This window comes from Schistocerca cancellata, chromosome 5 (assembly GCF_023864275.1).
Source record: "Schistocerca cancellata isolate TAMUIC-IGC-003103 chromosome 5, iqSchCanc2.1, whole genome shotgun sequence".
Classification (NCBI taxonomy): domain Eukaryota; kingdom Metazoa; phylum Arthropoda; class Insecta; order Orthoptera; family Acrididae; genus Schistocerca; species Schistocerca cancellata.
The window spans coordinates 493,151,167-493,179,106 of record NC_064630.1 but is presented as its reverse complement, the minus strand read 5'-3'; the positions used below and the strand labels follow the sequence as shown (position 1 = coordinate 493,179,106).

The 27,940-nt window shown below is 40.3% G+C and overlaps 2 protein-coding genes across 4 annotated transcripts in view; both read right to left on the bottom strand.

The window, feature by feature from the left end:
* The window catches only part of LOC126187703 (serine/threonine-protein kinase N), a 347,916-nt gene that overhangs the window by 129,217 nt on the left and 190,759 nt on the right, over positions 1 to 27,940 (bottom strand). The gene's annotated exons all lie outside the window — the stretch shown is intronic.
* Positions 522 to 6,648, bottom strand: LOC126187705 (uncharacterized). The gene is made up of 2 exons (XM_049928948.1): positions 4,897 to 6,648; positions 522 to 4,803 (listed from the first exon to the last, which is right to left on the bottom strand). Exons 1-2 carry the CDS (start codon positions 5,527 to 5,529, stop codon positions 3,289 to 3,291), a joined length of 2,148 nt encoding a protein of 715 aa, XP_049784905.1. The 5' UTR covers positions 5,530 to 6,648; the 3' UTR covers positions 522 to 3,288.

Here is a 27,940-nt window from a genome sequence, read left to right as displayed (position 1 = left end):
TGTGTTCAATAGTAGTTGCGTAACTATACTTCTGACATATTGCAATAGGTAACTGGTGGTTCTGATCACCATCTTTATCATATGCATGTGCCTAGCAGAGCTCACCAATGTGTCCAATAATTTAAGGAATGAAAATAACGTGAGCACTGTTACATTCTGAGAATTATTCTCCCCCTCTCCAACATAACTAACAATTTCATATGATAATTCATTTAGAAGAGCTCTAGGTAATACTACTAAGAAATGTTTTCTCCTTTGATGTAGTGGATAGTGTTGTTGTTAATTCATTAATACGAGTTCAATTAGAAGTAAACATTAATGTATTACACTGTTAGACGTCCTGCAGAATACTCAATGATGAGTACGACAATAATAATGTTTCAAAAAGCAACAAAACTTGTTTATGGGTATAATATCATGGTTCTGTAACAAACTTTATGGCACTTGCACACTATGATTGTGTGTGTATCAGTTACAAGGAATACCTTATAATTTATTTGTTCTGAAAAAACAAACATTACTCTCACTTGGCATAGTTTATCTACTCATATGAATACACCCATATAATCAGTAAATATACAGTCGCTTAAAACTTCAAAACATGTCAGTCAAATACAGCATAAGCATATACTGTTCACAAGTCAACAATGTCAATAAAATTTACAGTATCATGGGAGAAGGCCATACCGATGTAATTTGTAAGTACATAAACACCTAATATGAAAAATTACATATTATCCTGAATTAATTTTTACATACAAAGAAACTTGAGCAGAGTCGATACTGAATTTATTGAACTCAAACAGTAAATACAAAAGACATGACATTTCAAAATTTTGTTGAAATAATGAAGCACAGTATGTTAACAGCTGGCAGAGTTATGTAAATTTAGATTACATTAGAGTCTGGAGACCAAACTGCAGTCCAAACATTGGACTGTCAAAGGTGAAAGTGCACAGAAACAAGAAGAAACATGTTTCTTGTGGGAAAAAGACATGGTAAGTGTTTCTGAAACTTTCAATGTAACCAACTTGATTGACTACATAAAAAGTCTGGCTGTTATATGGAACATTGGGGAACTGTTTCCATGGCGCTTAAGATTACTGAGCACAACAACATTATCACACTGGGACAATGTGCCTAATAACACATAGGACATTGTGATTGTAAATGAGCACAAGCTGAGTTTCAAAACAATTCCACCACTAACTGTTATCACCTGACTTGATCCCATGTACCTTTTTCTGTTTCCTACCTACTAGTAATGATGACTGATGATGATTATGATAAAGAAAAGACTTTTTATTGAATTAAGTCAGTATCTGTCCTACTAACAAGTATTAATCAGAGTTCAAAAGCCGCTTTTTTTCCTTGAGGAAATTAAAAAGCTGTAAACTGCACCCTGTGCATTAATAAATCATAACATACCTGTACTGGTCCCTACACAACAACTAACAAGTTGATGGTTGAAATGACCTCATAAAAAGCATATAAAAATAGGAAAAATACAACAGACACATGGAAAAACAACTAATGACAAATGAAATAACCTGTTGTTAATACTTTTTTTGAGGGGGGGAGGGGGGTACTCAGAACAGCTTTTACGGAAATTGACAAAAGGCAAACAGCTAACAGTAATGAAACAGTACAAACTACACGGACTCCTATAACAATTGTAACACGATATCACAAGGAAAGTTGAGAGGAATTACTTTTGAGTGTAGAAGATGTTGTGATTAGTCAACTATATACACAATGTAACAGACTGGTTGATCTTATAACAACAGCATAAGTAGAATTCTGAGACTTGCCACTGAAATGAAAGTGGGACACATATTTGAGTCCTAAAACTATAGTTCACTGTCTGAAAGACTACATTTCCTCCAAACATCTTCATGCAATTCAAAGTATACATTAAGGAATTTAAATGCAACACTAAGACAAGAGCAGAATTAGAAAAATGATCTGCCAGCTGTATAATACAGGTAGAGGGGGGAAAAAATGTCTAGATGAACTTCATGAAAAATGTAGCAGATTATAGTTCCGAAATCACAGATAACTGTGACAGGAAATAACATCTCATGCACAAATGATAAACGAAGTTGGAAGTCATAATGTCAATTGCACTGTCAGCACCATAGCAGCATTAACTGACAATGAACAAAATCATGTAGGACAAGTATGTTATGTAAAATCAATTACTGGGGTATAAATGTGTGGAAAAGGAGTCACTAAGAAAAATGCAAAGCTGACCACCATTCACTGGCTGGTTTGCAGAATTGTCTAATAAGCTGAAAGACACATTTTTTTGTATTCAGAAATGCATTTAATAATCAACTATAAAAATGAAAAATACAACAAGGAAGATCATCAGTGAGAAACAACTGGCAATGCTGCTTTTTCTGCAGTGGTAAAATTCATTAGCACCTACATTTCCAGCACAAGTTTCTTGAGAGGATGTGATAGTTCAGCAAAGACAAAACTGCAAAATTTCAAACAAGAAATTGAGCCAGAATAAACTCTGTCAGCAATGACAGAAAAAAATAAAAAGTATCTCCTCAAATGTTTTCTTGCTTAAAAGTTGCCTATAAATAAAATGTTCTTCAATTTGAATTCACTCAGTATTAACAGAATTTTAGCAGCAACAAGGTATATTCAATTATTTCTGCACTACATCAATGATACATGTATCTGATAGATTTAATAGAGAACATATCAAACTATGAGCAAACAGTGCAAACACAGGGCAATAGTACCTTCCCCACATAAACATATTTGTGGCTTTCAGTTTATCAATACTTCCCATGCTTTATCTACAAATTTTCTAGCTCGCAGTTCACTGATACACGATTCAACAGGACCAGATGTTAAAATACATTTTCACAGCACAAATTTTGAAACCAAAAATTTGCCATTTTTTTCCATTTATCATATTTCCAGGTCTCATACATGAAGTAACATTCCAGTTTCTTATTATTAGACATAATTACGTGGAGCGTTCTTGGCTCTGTAAGTGTGAGCTTCTTTACATACAATGAGACTCAATATAGCCTAAATCCGTGTACAACATAAATGCAAAATACCACATAATGTGAAACGAATATACAGTTATTCTAACAAATTTTGTCATTTTCTCAAATTTCAACTACCCTTCAATATCATAAGAATAACAAGCAGCTGATAATGCACATAATGTTTTCACTCACACTGCCACAGTTTAACAAAACTATGTATCCATTTCATAAACACAATAAAAATTATAACAACATAATTGCTTCACTTACTACATCAAACAGGTGTACCATCTGATTCACTACCGTCAGCGATAGTATTCGACTTGACACTTTCAGTTGCAAACTTTGTATCATGCATATTTTGAGCATTACACTCACTGGGCTGTCCTGTCTCTGGATGAAAGTTTATATCACCCACAGACCTTGCCCTCCCACAGTGTAAAGTGGCTTCATAAAAGCTGCGGCAATGTGCACAAGAACAGTAAGGGTTTTTTGAAGGCCCTATATGATTGCCTGGTTTCTTTAATGTACCAACAATAGTACCAAATTTCTGAGCTTTTGACAACTGATCAGTACCTGTACCTTGAACAGAAGTGAAAGGTGACACAACACTAGACTCAACTTTTAATGGAGGAGGTGAAGGAGGCTTGGACCCAAATGGACCTATTGCAATACGACGGGCAAACCTGTTTACAGATGGAGGGCCAGAATCACTTAAACTCCCAGCGTCACAAATCAGGTGATTAATCCTCAATGGCAAAGTAAGTGATTTAATATCTGCACCTTCACTAGGTGTTGTAGATTTTGCTACTTTTTTAACTGTATTTTCTCTTCGGAGAGATGTTCCAGAACAGCCTCTTCCAATAAAGCTCCATGCATCACCAGTGTCATCATCATCGTCATCATCATCATTGTCTTCATCTTCTTCTGAATCATCCGAATGCTGTGATTTCCACAAGGGAAATGTCCCTTTTCCTAAATGTCTGTATAAGAACTCCTTAAATTTTTGTTGTTGATGCAGACGTTTCTTTTCAATATCAGGTGGTTGCTGAGCACTTCCTTCATCTGCCCATGCCATGGCCTTCTCCTTTATGCGAATTCGATCTGTCATATCAGCATATTCAAAACTATCACTCTGTGTCAAATAGGGGTCAAATTTGTTTACAAAACTTGAGCTGCTCACAGCTGCAGAATCAAGTTCAGTAGAAACGTCCTTCCAGGAAGTTGACATAACTGAGTCCTTGTCATCACACGAAATAGCACAACTCGATATTGTTGACCATGATGGGTCTCTTACTGTACTAGATTGCTCACTTACCAGACCAGATGCACTCTCTTTTAGAGAAGTGTATGAGCTAAGCCTGGATGGGTACTGACTACTGAGAACATCATCACTCTCATAACCCTTTGGTTCCAAACAAGAATTGACGTTGGACTTTTCTTTTAGACTTTCACTTCTTCTGGGTACCTGCTTCAAACCTTTTGGTAAAGAGAATTTACCCATTTTTGTGTGCATCACTCGAAGTTGTTCTGACTCAAAAACTGTCTGTGGTGATGATTCATCTGTTGTGTCAGCTTCTGATGATGCACTGGCATCAGCATCTTCTGATCCAGTACAGTACACGTCAATGTGCACAGTACGAGGTTTCCCTTGGCACTGCTGATTACAGTCAACATCTGGCGTGGAAGACCGGCTGCTTGTTCCTTGAGAAACTTCAGAGTACCTTCTTTGCAGCAAAGGAGATTTTCCACTTAGTCTTGCAGGTGACCTTGACAACCTCTTTGACAGCTGTTCAAAACATGTCATCATTATATATCATTTCAAATCAAAAAATTACAAAAACCATATAAAAATCATATCATATAAAGGAATGTTAATTACCTTTTTCTTCTGTAGTGGCACGTCTGGAACTTGAAGATTTTCAGGTACGACATTATGTCCAGTGTCAGTCTGTGAAGCAGCATCTTGACGTTCCTTATTAGCAGACCGTTCTGGTACTCTTGTGCAAAAATGTGTAGTAAATGTACTACTTTTCCTGTTATGACAATCTGGCACCTGATTACTGTTGCATATTTCACAATTTTCTGGTATTGTGGAGAATCCTGATGTGTATGGTGGTCTCGCATGGTAACAAGCACGATCACCACAATGGTAATGAAAAGATTGCAATTTTTCCCCTGGATTTGCCAACACGATGCTACAAGTGCTTTTACAGCGTCTGTCATATGGATGCTGAGGTGCTTTTGCTGACTGGGATCCACCACTAGACTGTCTGCTAACATCATGTTGTGATGACCGTGGTGGTGTAGTTGTGAATAAAATGTTTCCACGCTGAAATCCATAGCAAGGACGCAAAGTTGTAGATGCACTGCTTGTAGTGGTTGGTTTTTGCCATGAGCAGTCCATAGACACATTGCTTCCAGAGAGCTGAGCAGTTGGAGTTTGTGCTCCATGAGAAAATGTGACTTCAGCATGAACTGACCACTCTTGCAGTACTTTGGGTGTACTCTGCATATTGAATGAGATCCATTACACTACACTTTTGACTGTTTCAATGCATTTTGCATGACTACATCATGATCAAATGGACATTTTCTCCAATTTCTTTCACCAGACATTTAACTGCAACATTTGCAGCAATATTTTTCTGGTAACAAAGTAAGAAAATAAATTACAGAAAAATGTCAACTCCCACTAATATGTATAAAAACTGGTGTAAAGCTTATTGCTCTCTCATTTTATAACTGAGAAGGTGCAGAAATAGTGTGATAAATACACTATTCTCTAAGCTGGCAGACTGTGTTCAGTTTCCAAAAAAAAAAAAAAAAAGGAAAAACAAATTTTTCAACAAACAAGGTCAATGAATGTGACAGCTGCGCCTCCAGAAAATTTCCAAGATGGGCAAAGATGGAGTGTTGTTTTGAAACAGTTGGAGTCAATAAGATTGCACATACACCTATCAAAAATTGCCTTAGATGAAACACATACACTGTAGAACACTCATCAGTTTCACATACGAGAGCCGCCAATGGTAAGGATTGCAATCAAAACACAACATACTTTCATTATCTTCAAACAGAAATATTTAACTGTTCACGATCACTAGCAACAAAAATGTATCACAATAACCGTCACAACATAATAACACAAAGAGAATGCAACAGCATCAGAAATCCTGATAGCCAACAGAGTTAAATATCGTCCACTGACATATCCTCAATCAGAAACCACACTGCAATGGCCACAGAAAACATTATTATAGACGAAGTGTGCTTTAATGGCGACCATGCGGAAGAGTTCAAGTTTGTTTTGATGTGTTGCGCGGTGGCATGACCAGACGAAGCAGCTGGCCGTATCCCTGCATCTGTGTGCAAGTCCCCCACGAAAGTGCCAGCTGGCGCCATGTCAAAAACTCCAAGCTGTAAGCCAACTACCGTAGTTTACGATTTGAGTATCTGCCTCCGGCTACATCAGCAGCGATGTTTTGAAAGAATACCAACGAAAAATGTAGAAACGGCTTCCTCATTTTTCGAGACTACAGCGTAAAGATGTTGGGCCGCGGCTTAGGCGCGAGCGTCGATACTACGGGAGATTGAGGGCGGCAGTCCCCTCGACTTTTGGCTGGTTACTGCCGCTACCGCCTGCCGCTATTTCTAGACTGCCGCCCGCCCACAGACAGCCTCCAGGCACTGGCAAGTCTGCCCGCACAAGCGCAGTTACAAAACCGCATGCGCTTCGCTAGCACGCGCGCCCCTCTTCCACTGTAAAGAGCGGTGGCGACAACCAAATTTGGCCAGATATTAAAAACGCGCCGTCGGCCTCGTTCATATTAATGATTTTTCTTCATCCTCTAGGCCAGGTGACGCTAATCAGTTTTCGGATTGGTGTTTTTAACAAGACTTCTCACCGGCAAAAAATCTCTCTTGAAATCGCGATGGTTGCCTACGACTGGCCAGCGACTTAGTAATTCCATTACTGATGAGGCGAACAAGCCAAGAGCCATCACCCGAGTTGCCTGAAACTTCGCTTAGTAGAAGACGGGTCAAAATAAGCGAACACGTGTCTCGGCCTACCTGTAGATACTCGAACGTTTCTGAAAAAAAACGACGGTCAAAGTTTTCGAGGTACTATATATGCATTTTTCGGTGCGATATCGTCAGAAGTTATGGTGCCTCAGTGGTTAGCATCGCCGCTTCTTAATTTTGCGCACCGTGTTCGAAACCTGGTTATTGTTTTTTTTATTTTACTTTATTTCTATTGTTTTCATTTATTTGCCCATGTTCGTAGGAGGTTACTACCCGAACATTTCTTATCAAATTAAGAGGGTACAAGAGTGTTGTATTAACTGTAAAATTAGAAATGGTTTCACACGAAGTGTCACAAATTTATTATATAATATATGTGTGTGTTTGGCATGCTGAGAGGTTACAATCGCTTTAAATTCTCGTATTCTGATGTTTCATTCTCATATCAATTCTTATATTTTATTCATATGTTTATTCTTCAGGAAGATTTGGTGCTTCCCCTTGGATGATACCGAGCGTAGAAACATTCAAAACATACACATTCCTAACACCAAGAGCATCGCGCGAAGGTAGATTTGCCACGGGGACTTATGTTCGTATGGATCTCATTCGGAAAACGTCTTTAACACTACTGAAGATTTCGCTCCTTGGCAATGATTTCGTGGCAAACCATGCATGACGGATTACATTTCTGATCATGAATCAGGATACGCTACAGGAATTTCACCGAAAACAATTTCAAATAATTTTCTCTTCTTTTTAAATTCATTCAACTGACATACAATTACTAGACGAATAAGGACAGCTTTATACCGACATATACTGGAAAACATTCGTGCAGTAATCTTATACAGACATGAGTATATAAATGAAAGACGAAAATAAAATCAATAATCGGGTTTCGAACTCTGTGCCACAATTCTGTTCGAGGACACAGCGCGGTACAAGACACATGAAGTACCCGGAAAGTATCTCGAAAACTTTGAGTGTCTTTTTTCCAGAAACGATCGACTACCTATGCATAAGCCGAGACATGTTTTCGCTTACCTTGACCTCTCTTCCACTGAGCGAAGTTTTTGAGAAATAGGGGTTGTGGCACTTGCCGAGTTCCCTCGTAAGTTACATTAGTCTGGGTGTCACATATTTACATCACAATAAATCGTGAGGAAGGTGCATAGATCTTCAAAAAACGGACCACTTCTAATACACTTGTATTTCAATCACTACATCATTAAGACCACAACAGCTTCACTACCTCTTACGCCAGAAAGTTTCAAAATACATCGCTTGCACACTTCCATTGCTTATATCTGCATCTTAATGGAAAGTAAAGGTTTTCACCGGTTTATGATAAGGCGGCATAAAAGCGGTCACAATTTCGAACTGGATTAGTATGGACAGGAAGAACGCCTTCCGGAGGAAATGTCATGGCATGTTCTTGTGAGACTTATGACAATCTGAATCTGGATTGTACGGTGGAATTTGAACCTCGAATCCTCCTGAATTAACAGTCTACTGTGCCACTTTGCTTAACAGGGACACGAATATCATCCTAGATATTAAATGAAGAAGTTGGTTGTCAAGTGTTCCTATTGCTGGAGAGAGATCTACTAAATGTTGAGGAACAGCGGAAATTATCAAAATGCATGGCTGGCCACTAAGTTTTGATACATAGAAATGCAAAACTGCGGAATTATACAGCAAACAGGTGAAGAACTACGATTTTTCAATACTAGTCAGACATGGAGGAGGAAAAAGAAAACAAGAGTATCTCCAATAAACAGAAGCAACAACGATAAACAATATCGACAAGAGAACCATGCAGTTGCATAATGAAAATAGTAGTACACTTGGTTGTCCTGGGAACTACAGTACATATGCAAAGAAACTGCATGCGAAGTAATTGTTTGTTACTGGTCCTAAGAAGAAATATTTACTTCTTTGTCATATTCAGTTCGGTAGAGCCACGTAGCAATATGGGTGTAACGTCATTCAGTAAAACCATACTATTTGGTGCGATGACGTCGTTCAGTCAGGGCAAGTGAATTTCTTACGTTTTGCTCAAAACTATCGACCGAATGCCGGGAAAAGTAATTAACTGATCATCCAAAGTAAGAGAGTAATCAACATGAGTACAAAGTAATATACTTCCATGTAAGAGAAAGCAGCAAACAGGCAAGCATGACATACATAGTGTGTACAGACTTATTCCTCCGTAGTCGCAATTAATGTGTCAGCAGCAGAAACTTGCGATGCACATGTCCGACTGATCAATGGTCACTTTAATCTGAAGCCTGGCTTTCGGAATTTATTAGTAGCAACATCTACGATAAGTAGCAGGAATAAATGACTCTCACTTTCGTTTCCACAAAGTGTAATACTACATTACCACACACAACTATTTCCACGTGTGTCCTCAACAATCAGCAAAATGACTATTACAGCAGGCGATCATTAACTGAGAGATAGGTTCCATCGTTCACGAGAGTGCTGCACAGAGAAATCACGCTCAGTATTCTGCAATGACCCGAATTCTACAGTGAATTATTTCTTGGAGTGACGACTCATAAATGGATACAAAACAGACAGGCATAATTTTCACTGCACAACTGAATCACAAGACTTTCCAGCTTCATGGCTACTTACTAACAGTGGATCGGCGGAAGAAATTGTTATCTTGGTAGAGTATTTTGCGTTATTGAGTGTTATATGTTGTTACATTCAAATCAAAGAACATAAGTAAGATAAAGCAATTTATATAGCAGACAGCGCTTTCTAGCGGCACGTAGGAAACTACTCGTAGGAAACTACTCGTTGCCAGCAAGTGATGAATTCTAAAACACAATAGATTATGTGACAAGACTAATCCTTACTTAGCTGAGGGTTAGGACTTCCTTCCGTAGCTGCATCAATTACATCGGCTAAAAAGCACAGCATGTGGCTTTCAAATATGCCATTTGTTCTCTGCATCACCGCGAAGCTGTTAACCGTGACGCTGTCAAATATTTAAAAAAAATGAAATAAATTATACACATACTTGAGTTACGAGTCCTAAGAAACTGGTTTTTCTGTGGACGACCAGAGAGGGAGAAAGGAGTTTTGCATCAAGTCTATTTGACTAGAATTAACTTATATTTTTCCATAATTTCTTTTAGGCTTCTAGTTTGAAGGTACAATAACATCAATCAGTTTCAATTAAATTTACTTTGTCCTAAACTGCTCCGATAATGCAGGGAACAGATGACTAATTAAATGAGTACAACCAGTGAAATGTTGTTTTATGGGTAACTGTACTTCAGCACAATACTTATTTACATGAATAAAAATGCCAAAATCATCTAGATAACGGAAAAGCCATTAGCCTGTTTTATAAACAACAGAACTTCATCCTCAATTTTCAAACGACTTCTTGGCAAATCCCACTGCACACCTTTTAGCCATCGCAGATATCGTCCACAAACTGTCGGTGAATTGGTCAATGCAGATGTTAATGGACCAATGTCTTTTGATTTTACACTCCTGGAAATTGAAATAAGAACACCGTGAATTCATTGTCCCAGGAAGGGGAAACTTTATTGACACATTCCTGGGGTCAGATACATCACATGATCACACTGACAGAACCACAGGCATATAGACACAGGCAACAGAGCATGCACAATGTCGGCACTAGTACAGTGTATATCCACCTTTCGCAGCAATGCAGGCTGCTATTCTCCCATGGAGACGATCGTAGAGATGCTGGATGTAGTCCTGTGGAACGGCTTGCCATGCCATTTCCACCTGGCGCCTCAGTTGGACCAGCGTTCGTGCTGGACGTGCAGACCGCGTGAGACGACGCTTCATCCAGTCCCAAACATGCTCAATGGGGGACAGATCCGGAGATCTTGGTGGCCAGGGTAGTTGACTTACACCTTCTAGAGCACGTTGGGTGGCACGGGATACATGCGGACGTGCATTGTCCTGTTGGAACAGCAAGTTCCCTTGCCGGTCTAGGAATGGTAGAACGATGGGTTCGATGACGGTTTGGATGTACCGTGCACTATTCAGTGTCCCCTCGACGATCACCAGTGGTGTACGGCCAGTGTAGGAGATCGCTCCCCACACCATGATGCCGGGTGTTGGCCCTGTGTGCCTCGGTCGTATGCAGTCCTGATTGTGGCGCTCACCTGCACGGCGCCAAACACGCATACGACCATCATTGGCACCAAGGCAGAAGCGACTCTCATCGCTGAAGACGACACGTCTCCATTCGTCCCTCCATTCACGCCTGTCGCGACACCACTGGAGGCGGGCTGCACGATGTTGGGGCGTGAGCGGAAGACGGCCTAACGGTGTGCGGGACCGTAGCCCAGCTTCATGGAGACGGTTGCGAATGGTCCTCGCCGATACCCCAGGAGCAACAGTGTCCCTAATTTGCTGGGAAGTGGCGGTGCGGTCCCCTACGGCACTGCGTAGGACCCTACGGTCTTGGCGTGCATCCGTGCGTCGCTGCGGTCCGGTCCCAGGTCGACGGGCACGTGCACCTTCCGCCGACCACTGGCGACAACATCGATGTACTGTGGAGACCTCACGCCCCACGTGTTGAGCAATTCGGCGGTACGTCCACCCGGCCTCCCGCATGCCCACTATACGCCCTCGCTCAAAGTCCGTCAACTGCACATACGGTTCACGTCCACGCTGTCGCGGCATGCTACCAGTGTTAAAGACTGCGATGGAGCTCCGTATGCCACGGCAAACTGGCTGACACTGACGGCGGCGGTGCACAAATGCTGCGCAGCTAGCGCCATTCGACGGCCAACACCGCGGTTCCTGGTGTGTCCGCTGTGCCGTGCGTGTGATCATTGCTTGTACAGCCCTCTCGCAGTGTCCGGAGCAAGTATGGTGGGTCTGACACACCGGTGTCAATGTGTTCTTTTTTCCATTTCCAGGAGTGTATTTACGCAAGAAAGCGGCAGCTTATGTACATAAAAATATTCGGCTACCTCCCTAATGAACACAGATACTCGAAGGATCTGGGCTTGGATGAGGGGAAGAGGCAAGTAGTGTTAGTTTCGCGTTGAATGACGAAATAATTTTGGGGTTCACGACAAACGGCTCTGGGTGCACTTCCATTTGGTCAATATAGTTACAGCACAGAAACGCTATGAGAAATATGTCTGAATAGGCCGCGCGCATATCACGTTTTTTTTATTTTTTTTTTTGGGGGGGGGGGGGGGTGTCTTGGTGCACGGTTCCTATATGAGCTAGGAACATGGGGTGAGAAGTTTTTGCTTTAGCCTGGACAAGCGCCTATTCCTATAGCCAGTCGAACATCTTTCTTACTGTAGTTATGATGCAGTATATTAAACAAATTTTGATGATGATGATTGGTTAGTGGGGTGTTCAACTGCGCGGTCCTCAGCGCCCGTACAAAGTCCCAATTTGTTCACAGTCCAATTTTTACACAATCCAATGTAGCCACTGTCACGAATAATGACGATGATGATGAAGGGATGAGGTCATCCTCGTCACAAACACCCAGTATCCGGGCAGAGAGAATCCCCAACCCGGCCGGGAATTGAACACAATCCAGAGGCAGCAACGCCAGCCACTAGGCCACGAGCTGCGGACTAAACAAGATTTTAACGACGAATCGGTGATTGTGCCCGGGCAAATTTTGCAAATCTATTAATTTCTTTTGCAAAAGATTTGAATTGGGCTAAAATTAATATTAAGCTTTTACGAGCAAAAAAAGAACACGTTTTTCTGGGAGCTTTTTGAAGAGCGCCACTTCTGTAATTTAAACTTTTACGAATCGGTACAAACTTTGCAAGAAGGTAGATAAATGGATAAGTTAAAACGAATTTTTATCCAATAATCTTTATCCGTTGTCTAAATAAAGTCGAGCTAACTGTGAACGGAACGCGCGGAAACTTTTAAAATGGGTCAAGTAAGTAAAAAATGCGTCCCTGCGGTTAAACAAACAAATCTTGCTTCGTTCGGATTTTACGAGCAAAAAACACGTTTTTGTATCTTTAACGCGCGCGGGATATTGCGGGGGGTGGGGGGGGGGTGGGAGACAGGGTTTCCTGGGATGATTTTGAATACTTCAAACTTGTGCTAATCGCTTTAAATTTTGTAAGAAGACAGACAAATACAAGTAATTCATTATCGTCATTTTTTTGTGAAAGCTTTAGGCGTTAACCCTATTTCCCCAGTGCGGGTTGATTTCTTCCCCTAGGGGACCATTTCTCCTCCAAACACGCCACCTGTTACTTGTGTGTTGAGAGGTGTAATAACAAATAGACACAAATTTATGTGCTCCTACAGGGTGGGATGCGTCTGCAACAGGAAGTATCCGAGGGTGTTGATGCTTCCATCCTAAACTTTAATGACATGTTGTGTCATACTGCACATGACATGACAAAAACCACGCTGGTTGACACGATGGCACGTGTCATGTTATACAACATAACACCATATATTACATGATATGAGTACCAAATACTAACAAGGAAGAAACGCGAATATATCAAGATGTTTTGAGTAAAATGTCTTTGAAGCTGCCAGATATGTCGAAAAACTTGTTCCGTTCTTTTACATCCCTAACTCCGTCCAGGACATATTCGCCTTTTTTGTGCTATGACAAACATTTTTTTTATTTGCTTTATATGTGTTCTAACTTTCTCTAAATCGATACTAAATTCGTACAATTTCGGCATATGGGTATTTTCTTTCCTTAATACGCAAATTCTTTATTATTTGTGAGAACGTTCCAACCTGTGTACGAGATTTATGTAGTTCTTAGAGCCTCTTTAAATGGGGGAAACTACACCATATTACACCATAAGGGTTTATATTATCACCAATAATTTCTTCGGTTGGCGATTCACTGGTTGACCTTTACCCGCTTACATTCCAACGGTTGTCAAAGCTGTTCCAGAATCATTCGTGAGCAACTGAATTAGACACTACCCCACTCGTCCTGATGACAACGGCGACACATCGTGGTGTAGAATCGAGCGTATATGAGACAGAATGGGTCAGTCTGAACTTTCACGTGGGTAATTTATTGTAGCACACTCGCGTTAAGATTAATGAAGGCGTAAGTGATGATATCAAAAAAACGACAATGAGTGCCTTTAATCGAGTTCGAACAGGTGGTTGCATTATTTACACTACTGATCGCTCATGAACTGTTGTTGATGAGACCAAAAATATTCAAAGTCGAGAAGTGAACGAAAATAAATGAGATGTGTGAGATCGGCTAGTGACTTCGGGGGACGAGTCTGATTGCTAAGAGAAAAGAAATTCCTGTCTAAAGATTAGCATGCTATTTTGTGTACAAGTAAACATGATCAGAAAAAGTGTGCCGATGAATAAAGCTGTAAAGGCGCCCGCCACCGATGTTGTTTACTGAGTTTCTTAGAAGTAGAGCAACACGTGTCCCAGTTTACTGTAACACACACGACGCTTCGTCCTCTACAAATATCCTACCGCTACAAGAACCATTCCTACACGTGGAAGCTACCAACTAAGCAGCGACAATAATTTTTGGATAGAAGTAGGTTGCAATACGGGTTCACCATCCACAAGCTGTCTGAAAAGGGTAACTACGAGAAGCGTACCAAGAGTCATATCCAGTTCCCAGTTAAGTACTGGAAACACCTTCCACTGCTGAAGCGATGCAGTGAGCGGTTTAATAATACCATCTAACATTTCACCTTCAATCTTTAAAATGTAGTTTAATGCAAGGGACTTTCGGGTAAAATGACGCGGTCAAGGAAAACCTGCTAATATCTACTTAAACTTTTATTGTAATGTAAGTATTTATACAGAAATTTGTCATTTTACGTCACTACATGTTAATCATTGTAAGAATAGATGCATTTTTACTACTAAGACAGACACAATAACAGCGAGAGTAAAACCGCACTGAATGCATATTCTTAAGCGCACAAGCATGTAAGATTATGTATTCAGTAGGGCAAGACTTTGCACGTTGAATTCTTCAGAACTGGTCACAGAAACAACATCCTACACCTTAACTGTATAGTCTTTATGCTGCCATTCTTTTACATTTGTCACACTGTGTCCAGCCATCTTAAAAACAACGTCTGCACCCCGAGAAAATACCTTTTTTTTCTTCTTCTTCATAATCAGTTTTCTGAGGAGCTATGAGCAATTTTCATCTGTCAGAAAAATGTTTTCCTTGGCCAAGAAGAGCCAGTTTTCTTTTTCTCTCTTTCCGCCGATTTTCCTCCTCCTCCTTATCCTTCAGTTTGTGCTCGAGAGCACTTTTCTACAGTGATGGGCACAGGAATTTAGTTTGTTTTTTTTTTTTTTTTTTTAACCGATCATAATTTAGGCATATATCAGAAATACGAGCGGGCGCATGCAGCACTGACTTCTAACACTCTTGTAGAAGTTCCACAGTTTAGGTGTGTACTCTCAGGCAACGCGTACTCATCACCGAACTTATCTTACACATATCTGACACACTGCCTAGCAAAAGGTCAGATTACCAAACAGGCGATGGCCGAACAACGCAATACAAAGAAGTGGTCGCATAAGTCTCAAAGATCACACACATTTTTATTCTGAGTTATTTTTAATGCAAAATGAATTCAGCAGTATCTGTTCCTTTACGATAACTTTCAGGGTGTACTTGGAATTTTACTTTTTCTATAACATTTTATCAGGCACTCAATTTTCTTTTCTCCGTATTAACCTGTATTTCACTCTGGGACGTAATCCTAAAATTTTTGGACCAGATCGATTTCTTCTTTATATATTATTTACTTCGCAGTAGGTGTTTTATGTAACAATTTGATGATTACAATAAAGTTTAACTTATTATAGGAAGCAAGCAAGAAAGAAGTTTTTCCCAACGCCAGCTATTTTGTAGTGTGTTTGGCATTTTACAAAAACTGAACAAGAGAACACTGCAATCTTATTTTGCAGAAAATTAGACAGCTTCAGGATGATCTTTTGCAAGAAAACTGCACTGCAATCTCTCTGTAATGAAATCCTACGCATCTATTATACTGAAAAGCATAATACTGTGTTTATTGCAGACTCTTACTGTATTATTATTGTAGAACAAACACAATATTGTGCTTTTCTTTTATAAATATGGAGTAGTTCTAACAAGGAGCGACGGAAAAATAACAAAATCAGACACTTTTACATGTCGTGCAGCACCATGGTTCGGGGCCTTCAGCGTGTAGTAAATAAACAAGTAAGCAAATCTAACGATATTAAAAGGCAATTGGTATTAAAAGTAGGTGCTGTAACTCTGTCGAATATATGTATTTGCCCAATCTTCCAGCTGATAGAACTGACTAAGGAACTACGACGCAGAATAACTCTTCCGAAAGTAGATTGAGCTTGACTGAACTAAATATATATCATGTTAACTGCTCTGCTTCCTAACAACATTACCAAGCAGTTCAGTGTGAAACATCAACACTTACCAAGCTGTTCAACTACGGAACGTTTTCCACGCTACCCTACTACAACTGGAACTCTATTCAAATTAAAACATGAAAACCTCTAAGACAAATGCACTAACAAACGCTTGGTTAGAACAAAACGAAATATCGCACAAGTAGCACAGTTTTACATTCGGTCGTGATGCTCTGAAGCATTTACCGGAACAAATTTTTCAGTCGTTTGTAGTTAAGCCGAGCATTAAAATTTTGAGAACTAATGACCGTTTTGCATATTCAGAAATAGTTCTGAAGTGTGTGCACGGCATAAGACCTCGACAAATGGGCAAATGCTTAAGAAATGACCAGCAGTATTTTGGATTCGGTTGTGGAAGTCTAACTGGGGTAGCATACGACCAGCGGATATATGATCTTTTGCCCAGAAAATCGTGTTCTGAGTATAATCTTGACCCTTCTGAAAGCAATGCTTACGCTCTGTCCAGGGCGGAGAAAGTTAACTAAAAAGCAGCAGAATTTGTGAACAGCAATCCTGAGCTGGCGCGCTAATCGAAAAGTCATTATCAATCATCTTAGGACAGTATTTGGGTTAAAAGTGACTTCGCGCGAATTGTCAATTTCGTTGCTAAAAAACGCAAAGTCTCTTAGTTAAGCGATGTAAATCAAGATGTTAATTTTTTGGAAGGCACCAAGAAATACCACCTAGGTGCGTGCGTTAACTATAAATATTTTATATTCACTCGAAAACAACGGACGCCAGCTATGACGAAGATGATCACTTGCGTTAATGACTACAGTATAGTATTAACCTGCAACTGACTTTAAAGAGCACCGAGAAATAAATGTCAGAAAATATAATTTTTCTGAATTTCACAATCTAAATGTGAATGAATTTTTTGAAGTGTCCCTAAAGAAGTTTGTTGCTCAAATTAAAAAGGAGAAACTTTGGTAGGCAGTGGCTTTCTTTAGTCTTCTACAGTAGAAGCAACTGAACGCGTCTTATATGTTCCGACAGTATTACTATGGCGTCCAATCGCTACATTCTTGGACTCCTCAAACTTTCCAAAAGAATAATTAATAATTTTACTGATAAATTATTTTTGTAGGTTTTTAAGAACATTTTTACAGCGTTACCACTTAAGGGTGGCGTTTTTACCACATGATCTAATTTCAGAGCCAGAAATGTTTCAAGAAAGTCCTATCACGGTGTAACTTGAAACGCCCGTTATTTTTCCATTTTTAACAGAAAATATTGACCCGAATTGTTATTACCTACTGGAAATTTCTATTGGGAGCATGCATCAAAGTTTGGAATACGTTTTATGGTTCAAACGGCTCTGAGCACTATGGGACTTAAATGCTGAGGTCATCAGTCCCCTAGAACTTAGAACTACTTACATCTAACTAACCTAAGGACATCACACACATCCACGCCCGAGGCTGGATTCGAACCTGCGACGGTAGCGCAGACAGTAGCGCCACGAACCGCTCGGCCACTCCGGCCGGCAATACGTTTTATTGTGTTTATGTTTATTGTTGCGATGCAGGTGGCTTCAAAATTAGAAAGTGTTTCAAGTAACCCCCAAAGACGGTAAATTGTTTTTCTTTATGTATACATGGTTAAATACAAGGGATAGGCACAATAATGTGAACAGTGGTAGTAATGGGATGGTTGTGTTTGACGGTCAACAACGCAGGCAAGGAACGTGTCGCGCTGGACTGCATGTTCAGTACCGACTAGGTGTCAGTGCAGGCTGTTTACGAGTAGTGCACACTTCGTATTTGCATTCAGAGGCTGATGTCGACGTGCAATGAAACACCTAACAGAGTTCCAAACAGGGCAAAATGGTGGAGGGGGGGGGGGGGCGATTAGTTGGAGCACCAGTAGCCAAGACAGCCAACTTATTGAATGTTTGAAGAGCAACTGTTTCAACAGCCTTGACAGCCTACACAAAACATCGGAAGACATCGTCGTGTAAACTTAATAGTGGGCGCAAATCGAAAGTAAGTGGCAGAGCTCGTCGTACGCTAACACGAATTGTGTCAAAACAACACAAAACTGCGGCGGCTAAAGTGACTGCATAGCCCAACAGCCATCTTCGAGAGCCCGTATCTATCGACTCTGTCCGTCGAGAACTCCATAAAGCGAATGTTCATGGACGAGCTGCTATACCGAAACCACTAGTGACGACAAACCAACGCAAAGAAGAGTACAGATGGTGTCAGGAGCATAAATCCTGGACGGCTGATCGGTGGAAATACGTCATATGACCCGCCGAGTCAACGTTTTCGTTATGTCCAACATCGGGCCGTGAGGAGAACGCCACAAGAAGCCTACAATCCTGATTCACGCTTCTTCTAAATAGAGTTAATTAAGCGATAAGGAATAAGAGTACTGTAATGTGTAAAGCACTGTCGCCAGAACCGAAATTACATATCACGTTGCGTGCATTATAATCGAGAACGCTCCGCATGCTAGAGGATGCGGTTTTAGTTGTTGATGACGTTGTTTCATTAACACCAATAATTGTTACATTAACAGTAACACAATAATTATTCGAAGGAGACCGCATTAAGAAGAGAATGGTTTGCAAACTACTCTGTTGAAAATAGATCTGTACAATGCAATATTACAAAATTCAAATACATGCGAATGGGGAGCATTGCTGCGACGTTTTAAATAGATGGATACTGAATAAAGAGTGCACCTTCTTGATTTGTGTAGCATTCCCTCCTGACAACAATATTCCTTAACAAAGAGTCAGCCAGCTAGAACGATGGGATTTTAATCTTATAGACGAGAGCATTTCCACGGCTAGAATTACACTTGCTTGTATTTTTCTTAATTCACTTGTATATGTGCTCCTAAATCAATAAATTGTTACCTGCAGCTCAGATATTTTCAAACCGTCTATGTTCTGATCGAACACGATGGTCTCAGGAGCAGCAATATGTTTTGTAATCTGCATCACTGAAATCCCACAAACATCTATGCAAAGCATAGATATCCAAAAAGCGAACGTTGTTCTCCGTTCCCCACTCCATATTTCAGTTTGTCTACACTCTATGAACACACGTAACCTCAAAACTCATGCAACTAGTGACACCAAAGAAGGAACACGCCGAAAGTGTTCAGTTTCACCAACGAGATGCGCATGCGCAGTGGCCGGTAGTGCGGTTGCCTGCAATCTAGTGTCGTCCTGTAAACTAGGCTTCGAAACGGGTTCAAGAGGCCTACAGGGAGTCTGCCACATCTTACTCGCAAGTTCCAGATGGCTAAAACAATTTAACGTACGTCTGGACGGCCGTCAACAAGTTCAACGCCCGACAACGTGACCCGTACGCGTGCGTTACTAAATGCCAACAGATTTGTGTGTTTCGGTGTCTAGCGGAAGAGCTAAACATGTCATATCGGATTGTGTTTAATATAGTCACTGATGATTTGAACATGCGAAAGGTGTGTGCCACATTGGTTTCAAAAGTACTGGATGGCGACCAGAAGCGCAACCGTTTGGAGACCGCTACAGAACTTGTGGAACAGCTGGAAAGATACCAGGTTTTTTAGACAATGTCATCAACGGCAATGAGACATGTGTTTCTGGATTCGACTCCATCGCTGCTCAAAGCAACTACTTCGAAGAATTTTAATAGATTGTACGATTTGGATCAATAAATTTTGTTGTACAGACACAATTGCATTACTTTCTTACCACACCTTGTAAGTTACGACAGCCACATGAATCTTCATTGTAGTCGACACATTTTCAGTATAGGCAGGGTTACCAGACGTTATCGGACGCGGACTTGTCCTCATTTTCGGCCGGCCGTACTGGCCGTGCGGTTCTAGGCGCTACAGTCTGGAACCGAGCGACCGCTACGGTCGCAGGTTCGAATCCTGCCTCGGGCATGGATGTGTGTGATGTCCTTAGGTTAGTTAGGTTTAATTAGTTCTAAGTTCTAGGAGACTGTGACCTCAGAAGTTAAGTCGCATAGTGCTCAGAGCCATTTGAACCTCATTTTCGATGTTTAATGTAGCGGCCGCATACATTTTTGGGGTTTCTTCTAATGTTCGCTAGTTTTGGTAATGAAGATCTTTTGATTTCTGTTTCCATCTCGTATCGTCAACAATTAACGTACTTTTTACTTTGGCCACTTACTTACATTATTTGTTATTAGTATAAAATCCATCCGTTACGTTCAGAAAACCGAAAATATCGATTTATATTGCGTACAAATTATGTTTCTATCCCTTTTAGCTTCGAGATAGCTGCTTCGACAATACTAGTATCTATGGTTATACGATGTCCAAGTGCCCATTGTTTTAGTGTGATACATGTGTTTTTAGTGAACCTGTTGATCATTCAGCTGCATCTTTTCTTTCCGTATTCATCTTATTGGGGGAAGTTTCGTGATTTTGAAAATACTGCTTATAGTACAGAAATATAGTTCAGTTTTGTAAGTAAAGTCTTATCCATGAGGTAGCTAAACAATGTTTTTTGATCATTCTTTGTTTCACTTTGTTTAAGATAATTTCTCATCATGCCAAGGAGGAAGTTTGCATAATCTAAAATAAGGACCAAAGCTACAGCGAGTGTTAAAAATATTCTCGTACCACACTCCGTGTCTGAATGCACAAAAAAATGCAAGAAGTTTCAGTTTACGGTATAGGCATCAGATACATCGAACCACAAGACTCTTTTAGTTGTTCAATACTTTACTGAAACCTTTTACAGAAGCTGTTGAAGTTTGATTCACAGAATAACGAAACATCGGGGACAAATTGTAAAGTTTTGTCTAGACGCCAAGTCAACTGCAAATTCCATTAGATAAATTAATCGCTTTTTGTGGAGACAATATCAATACCAACTTTGGACGGCTTCATCGACGCGGCCAGCAGAAAATGTTGCACCAAATTAAAGAACAACTAGGGAAAAATAGAAAGAATTGGATGGCCTGCAAATATTCTCCACAACACTATATCAAGTGCTGCTGGAGTCTCAACTGTCGACTTTGAAATAATCGCCTTGACACGGTAAAGGCAGAGAAGCCGAAAGAGCTCTCCTTATACGTTGATGTCAATCATCAGAATCTCACATCTCACTCAAAAACAAGATGGCTGTCGGTAACAGGCGCGGTTGCGAGAATTATTAAGCTTTGGATTTCATTACAAGAATTTTTTTACGCCACAGGCAGGCCACCTATAATAATTTCTGATTTTTTCGTTATTTCCATCAGATATTTCTGTAGTCAAACTTGGCTCTGTTTGAGATATATATATAACGCTTGAAGAAGAATACAGTCTCGATAATTGAAATAAGAAATATGTTAACCAACACTCAACGATGTCTGAATGAAAGGAAGACTGACAATTTTATGTACACGCAGACCAAGATGAATTTAAACATTCAAGAATGTGAACCCTAACCAAGAAATAATTTCATTTCGAAATTTGGGGAAGAGACAATGGTTTTCTGTACCAGAGAATTTGATTAATTTGAGAAATGGGTTATTTCTTTTAATAAATATCAAGTATTTGATTGGCCGACGTTATCTGAAACCACAGATAGGGGTGTGACTGAAAACACTATTATGTACCTGATTAAAAGTGGTATTAAGATTTAAGACGACAATTGTTTTCAGGAATACATGTAACTGCACAGCTTTTTAGAAACTAAATGTGACTAGGAAGAACGAAGTCTGAACATTCCGTGGAACAAAGATGGATTTACTGTCGTCAGAAAAACGAAAATCCTGAACGCAGATGCCAACCGCTAAAATTATGCGAGTATGTGTTTTCTACTCCCGCACACAACACCACTGTGGAAGAATATTTCCGCTGATAGTCGGCCGAGTGGACTGATGCCAGGGACTATGGACTCAATCCTAGAGTGCCAGTTTAAGTACAAGCTGACGTGCATGGATTTTCATATACACGTAAAAGCGAAAACTGGTGCAATCTTGCGGAAAATAGCTCTAAGCACTATGGGAATTAACGTTTGAGGCCATCACATCAGTCCCCTAGACTTAGAACTCCTTAAACCTAACTAACCTAAGGACAGCATACACATCCATGCCGGAGGCAGGATTCGAACCTGCGACCGTAGCAAAGCGCGCGGTTCCGGACTGAAGCGCCTAGAACCGCTTGGCCACAAGGGCCGGCTGCAATCTTCCGAAAAATATGGTGTACCAACTACTTCTGGTGCAACAAGTTCGATGTAACTCTGTTCTAAATAAAAGTTAATTATATGAAATAAAATGTTTACTTCATTTTTTACAGCCCCATCTCAGAGTATCACGACGAGCTCACAGATAGATATGGCAACCCTATTCATGTCACTTGACAGATGGAAATGAAGGGTGCAGAAAAGGAAGGTACTCGTTAGTAATTTGACCTTTCTGGCACCCTAAAAGACACGAGTATGGGACCAATCTATTTTTCCACGAAGTTGTTTTCAAAGTACTTTTATGCAAGATCAGCCAGTTGTATCATTAAAAAATTATGTTACATTATTCAAACGGACATACAAACTTTATTCTCCAGCAACTAATCTCAAACTTCCAAATAACGTATGACCGATGGGCCACTTCGTTTCCGATACGTAAAGAAGCTACAGGTTTGTTGTTGAATCTGGTGTTTTATAAATTATAATTGCAAATCAAACGTAACTGGAAAAAGTAAGTTAATGTGACTTGAGATGAGGTACTTTTTTGGTTATATCTTCTATCGTTGCGTTGTTTGGCCTGCGTGGAAACATCACTGCATCATCTGGATGACTAGACAAGCGATTATATTTATTTCTCAAGTGGTTCATTGTTTAACACGAAACTTCACAGAGGTAAGTTGAAGGAAATAATGTTAAAATAAACTGTGCACAATCTTGTAAATTTAAAGGTTTATAATTGATAGGTATGCACCTCCAATACTCAATGTAGTTCTGCTATCACTATGGCGTATGAATTGAGCTTTAAGCTGTGAATCATGTTGCAGTGCGACTATTTCATTTACCAAATGAGTGTTATGAACAAATATTGGCAGAATAAAGGGGTTATCACGTTCAACATGCCAAGATTCTCGGCGAGTATGAAACAGCCTCAAATATTTCTAACGTCTGCAAATATGTCTTTTCTGTGTTTCAAATTCTTTGAAACAGGGCGCCATGGCTCCGTAAATACCTTCAACGACAGGTAAGAGTGATCGAGGCATACCGACAGCCGGACAGTTAGAAAAAAAATCTATTTCTTTAAGTTCATTTGTAAAAGCTGCACAGTTTCGCTTTAAATGCAATTATTTTATAAGCCATTTGTCCAATTATCTTGTTTGGTCCTTGCAATCCCAAATTAAGTTTGTTGAATTTTTGTGTGATATCGGACAAAAAAAGGTGTTTTTCTTCCTTTCTCTCCCATCATCTTGATTCTGAAATCGAAGAGATGTCGATATGAGAAAAAACCCTTTTCTTATAGTGCTATAAAAATGTTACGTCCGCTTTCATCCACTGATGAAAGGTTATCTATGGATTCGTTGTCAGATTTGGAGATTCCTGTGAAACCTATGAAGCTTTCAGCCCAAGAACATAAAAAAAAACCTTTGCAAAAGATACTTTTATTTTACTGATTTTATTATTTGACCACTGTGGGATCTCCTCTAAAATGTCTTGAGATGAAAGTAGACATCGTAATTGTCAACATCTGGATTATTACCGAAGGAATTAACCCTAAGTCGCAGATCACGAATATGCAACACAATGATGGGTTGTCCTGAAATTAGTTGGTTGTTGTGTTTTCTACATCTGCATTAACACATACTCCATCAGCAAGAGTATTGTGCGTCGCGGAGCTTACCTAGTGCCACTGATTGTCATTTCCTTCGGTGTCCCACTTGTAAATAGAGAGAGGGATAAATCCGTATGAGCCCTTATTTCCTTATCTTCATAGTCTTTATGCAAGTGTACGTTGGTGCCAGCAGAATCTTTCTGCATTCAACTTCAAATGCCAGTTCTCTAAATTTTCTCAATAGTGTTCTGTGAAAAGAATGTCGTCTTCCCATCCAGCATGTCTCCATTTGAAGCAGTTACCCATACTATGAAGGTATGACTTTTCTACTTAGATCACCTTCATATGTTTGTATATCTTGGGTTCCATCATCATTTTCATCTCATCACCACCACCATCATCATCACGTACTTTCTCTTTTGAATTCTTATCACCACCACCACCACCACCACCACCACCACCACCACCACCATCACTTTCTATCTCGTAATCTGGATCAATATACTGCCGTCCAAAACTTCATTCATCCTTCCTTCCAAATACATTTCAAAATTTCGTTCCTTTCTCTCAGAACTCGTTGAGAATAACCAGTTTGTTCAGGCCATTTTGAATGGTTAGATGGATCTGGCGAAGGATTCACATTATGCAAATTAATTATGAGACACTGTCATAATTATCTTAATAGACATGTAATGTTGCTAAACACATCTGAAGAAAATTAATTACGCAACTGATATCATAAGTCTGACAGACTTTACTCTGGATTTATTGAAGGTCAAATACACTGAGTTGACAAAACTCATGGGACAGCGATATGCACATATATAATTGCACACACAAGCTAGAAGTGGGCAGTGCATTGGTGGAGCTGTCATTTGTACTCAGTTGATTCATGTGAAAACGAGGTTTCCGACGTGACCACGGCCGCACGACTTCAAACGCTTTATGGTAGTTCGAGCTAAACGCATGGGACATTCCATTTCGGAAATCGTTAGGGAATTCCATATGACGATATGCCCTTGTTAAAAGTGTAGCGAGAATACCTAATTTCAGGCACTACCTCTCTCCACGGACAAAGTAGCGTCCGACGGCCTTCACTTAATGACCGATAGTCCAGCAACAGGTTACTTTTTGCTTGCGAAAGTCGAGGTGAAATATATTTTTCTTATCTTGACTATGTAGTTGAGCGTACTTTGAATCCAAGTTTTCAACCTCCAAAGCACTCAGGACATCTTTTTGTGGCCAATAAAATAAGAAATTGACTTTTTTTCTCAGGTTTTCGCCTATTACTCACAATTTATGCACCCTACTGAAAATGTCATCTAAACCCAAATGAAAGAGCATTAAATTTTGCCTCGAATGACTTACTTAACTGTCAAAATTGGTGCAGCCGTTTGACCATTATCAGTTTTCAAATTTTGTTAATTTTTACTAATTAGGTTAAAAAGTCGGCTCCAACGCCGATAACTCAAAAACGGCTACTACAAACAAAAAATGTCAAGTTACCAAAGTTGTAGAGCATGAAATTTCAAACATCTAGTCTAGCAGTTTTAGGCACTATTAAGCATTTACACGCTTGAAAGCCAATGTACCGTAACTCGTAAGTCAAAATTATTCAATGAAATGAAATTTCCAGTGGGAAGACGAGTCAAACGAAAAAACTAAAAATAACGAATCTTGTCTAGCTTGAAGGGGGAAACCAGATGGTTGGCCCGCTAGATGGCACTGCCATAGGACAAACGGATATCAACTGCATTTCTTAAAAATAGGGACCCCCATTTTTTATTACATATTCGTGTAGTACATAAAGAAATAGTAATGTTTTAGTAGGACCACTTTTTTCGCTTTGTGATAGATGGGGCTGCAATAGTCACAAACATATGGCTCACAATTTTAGACAAACAGTTGGTAACAGGTAGGTTTTTTAATGGCTCTGAGCACTATGCGACTTAACTTCTGAGATCATCAGTCGCCTAGAACTTAGAACTAATCAAACCTAACTAACCTAAGGACACCACACACATCCATGCCCGAGGCAGGATTCGAACCTGCGACCGTAGCGGTCGCTCGGTTCCAGACTGTAGCGCCTAGAACTGCACGGCCACTCCGGCCGGCCAGGTTTTTTAAATTAAAATACAGAACGTAGGTACGTTTGAACATTTTATTTCGGTTGTTCCAATGTGATACATGTACCTTTGTGAACGTATCATTTCTGAGAAATGCATGCTGTTACAGCGTGATTACCTATAAATACCCCATTAATGCAATAAATGCTAAAAATGATGTCCGTCAACCTCAATGCATTTGGCAATACGTGTAACGACATTCCTCTCAACACCGAGTGGTTCGCCTTCCGTAATGTTCGCACATGCATTGACAATGCGCTGACGCCTGTTGCCGGCCGCGGTGGTCATGCGGTTCTAGGCGCTGCAGTCAGGAGCCGCAGGACTGCTACGGTCGCAGGTTCGAATCCTGCCTCGGGCATGGATGTGTGTGATGTCCTTAGGTTAGTTAGGTGTAATTAGTTCTAAGTTCTAGGGGACTGATGACCTAAGATGTTAAGTCCCATAGTGCTCAGAGCCATTTGAACCATTTGACACCTGTTGTCAGGCGTTGTCGGTGGATCACGATAGCAAATATCCTTCAACTTTCCCCATAGAAAGAAATCTGGGGACGTCAGATCCGGTGAACGTGCGGGCCATGGTGCTTCGACGGCCAATCCACCTGTCATGAAATATGCTATTCAATACCGCTTCAACTGCACGCGAGCTATGTGCCGGACATCCATCATGTCGGAAGTACATCGCCATTCTGTCATGCAGTGAAACATTTTGTAGTAGCATTGGTAGAGCATTACGTAGGAAATCAGCATACATTGCACCATTTAGATTGCCATCGATAAAATGAGGGCCAATTATCCTTCCTCTCATAATGCCGCATCATACATTAACCCGTCAAGGTCGCTGTTGTTCTACTTGTCGCAGCCATCGTGGATTTTCCGTTGCCCAATAGTGCATTTATGCTGATTTACGTTACCGCTGTCGCTCAATGACGTTTTGTCGCTAAATAGAACGCGTGCAAAAAATCTGTCATCGTCCCGTAAATTTCTCTTGAGCCCAGTGGCAGAACTGTACACGACGTTCAAAGTCGTCGCCATGCAATTCCTGGTACATAGAAATATGGTATGGGTGCAATCGATGTTGATGTAGCATTCTCAACACCGACGTTTTTGAGATTCCCGATTCTTGCGCAATTCGTCTGCTACTGATGTGCGGATTAGCCGCGACAGCAGTTAAAACACCTACTTGGGCATCATCATTTGTTGCAGATCGTGGTTGACGTTTCACATGTGGCTGAACACTTCCACTTTACTTAAATAACGTAACTATCTGGCGAACGGTCCGGAAACTTGGATGATGTCGCCCAAGATACCGAGCAGCATACATAGCACACGCCCGTTTGGCATTTTGATCACAATAGCCATACATCAACACAGTATCAACCTTTTCTGCAATTGGTAAACGGTCCGTTTTAACACGGGTAATGTGTTACGAAGCAAATACCGTCCGCACTGGCGGAGTGTTACGTGATACCACGTACTTATACGTTTGTGACTATTACAGCGCCATCTATCACAAAGTGAAAATGTGGTCCAACTAAAACATTCATATTTCTTTACGTACTACATGGATATGAAAT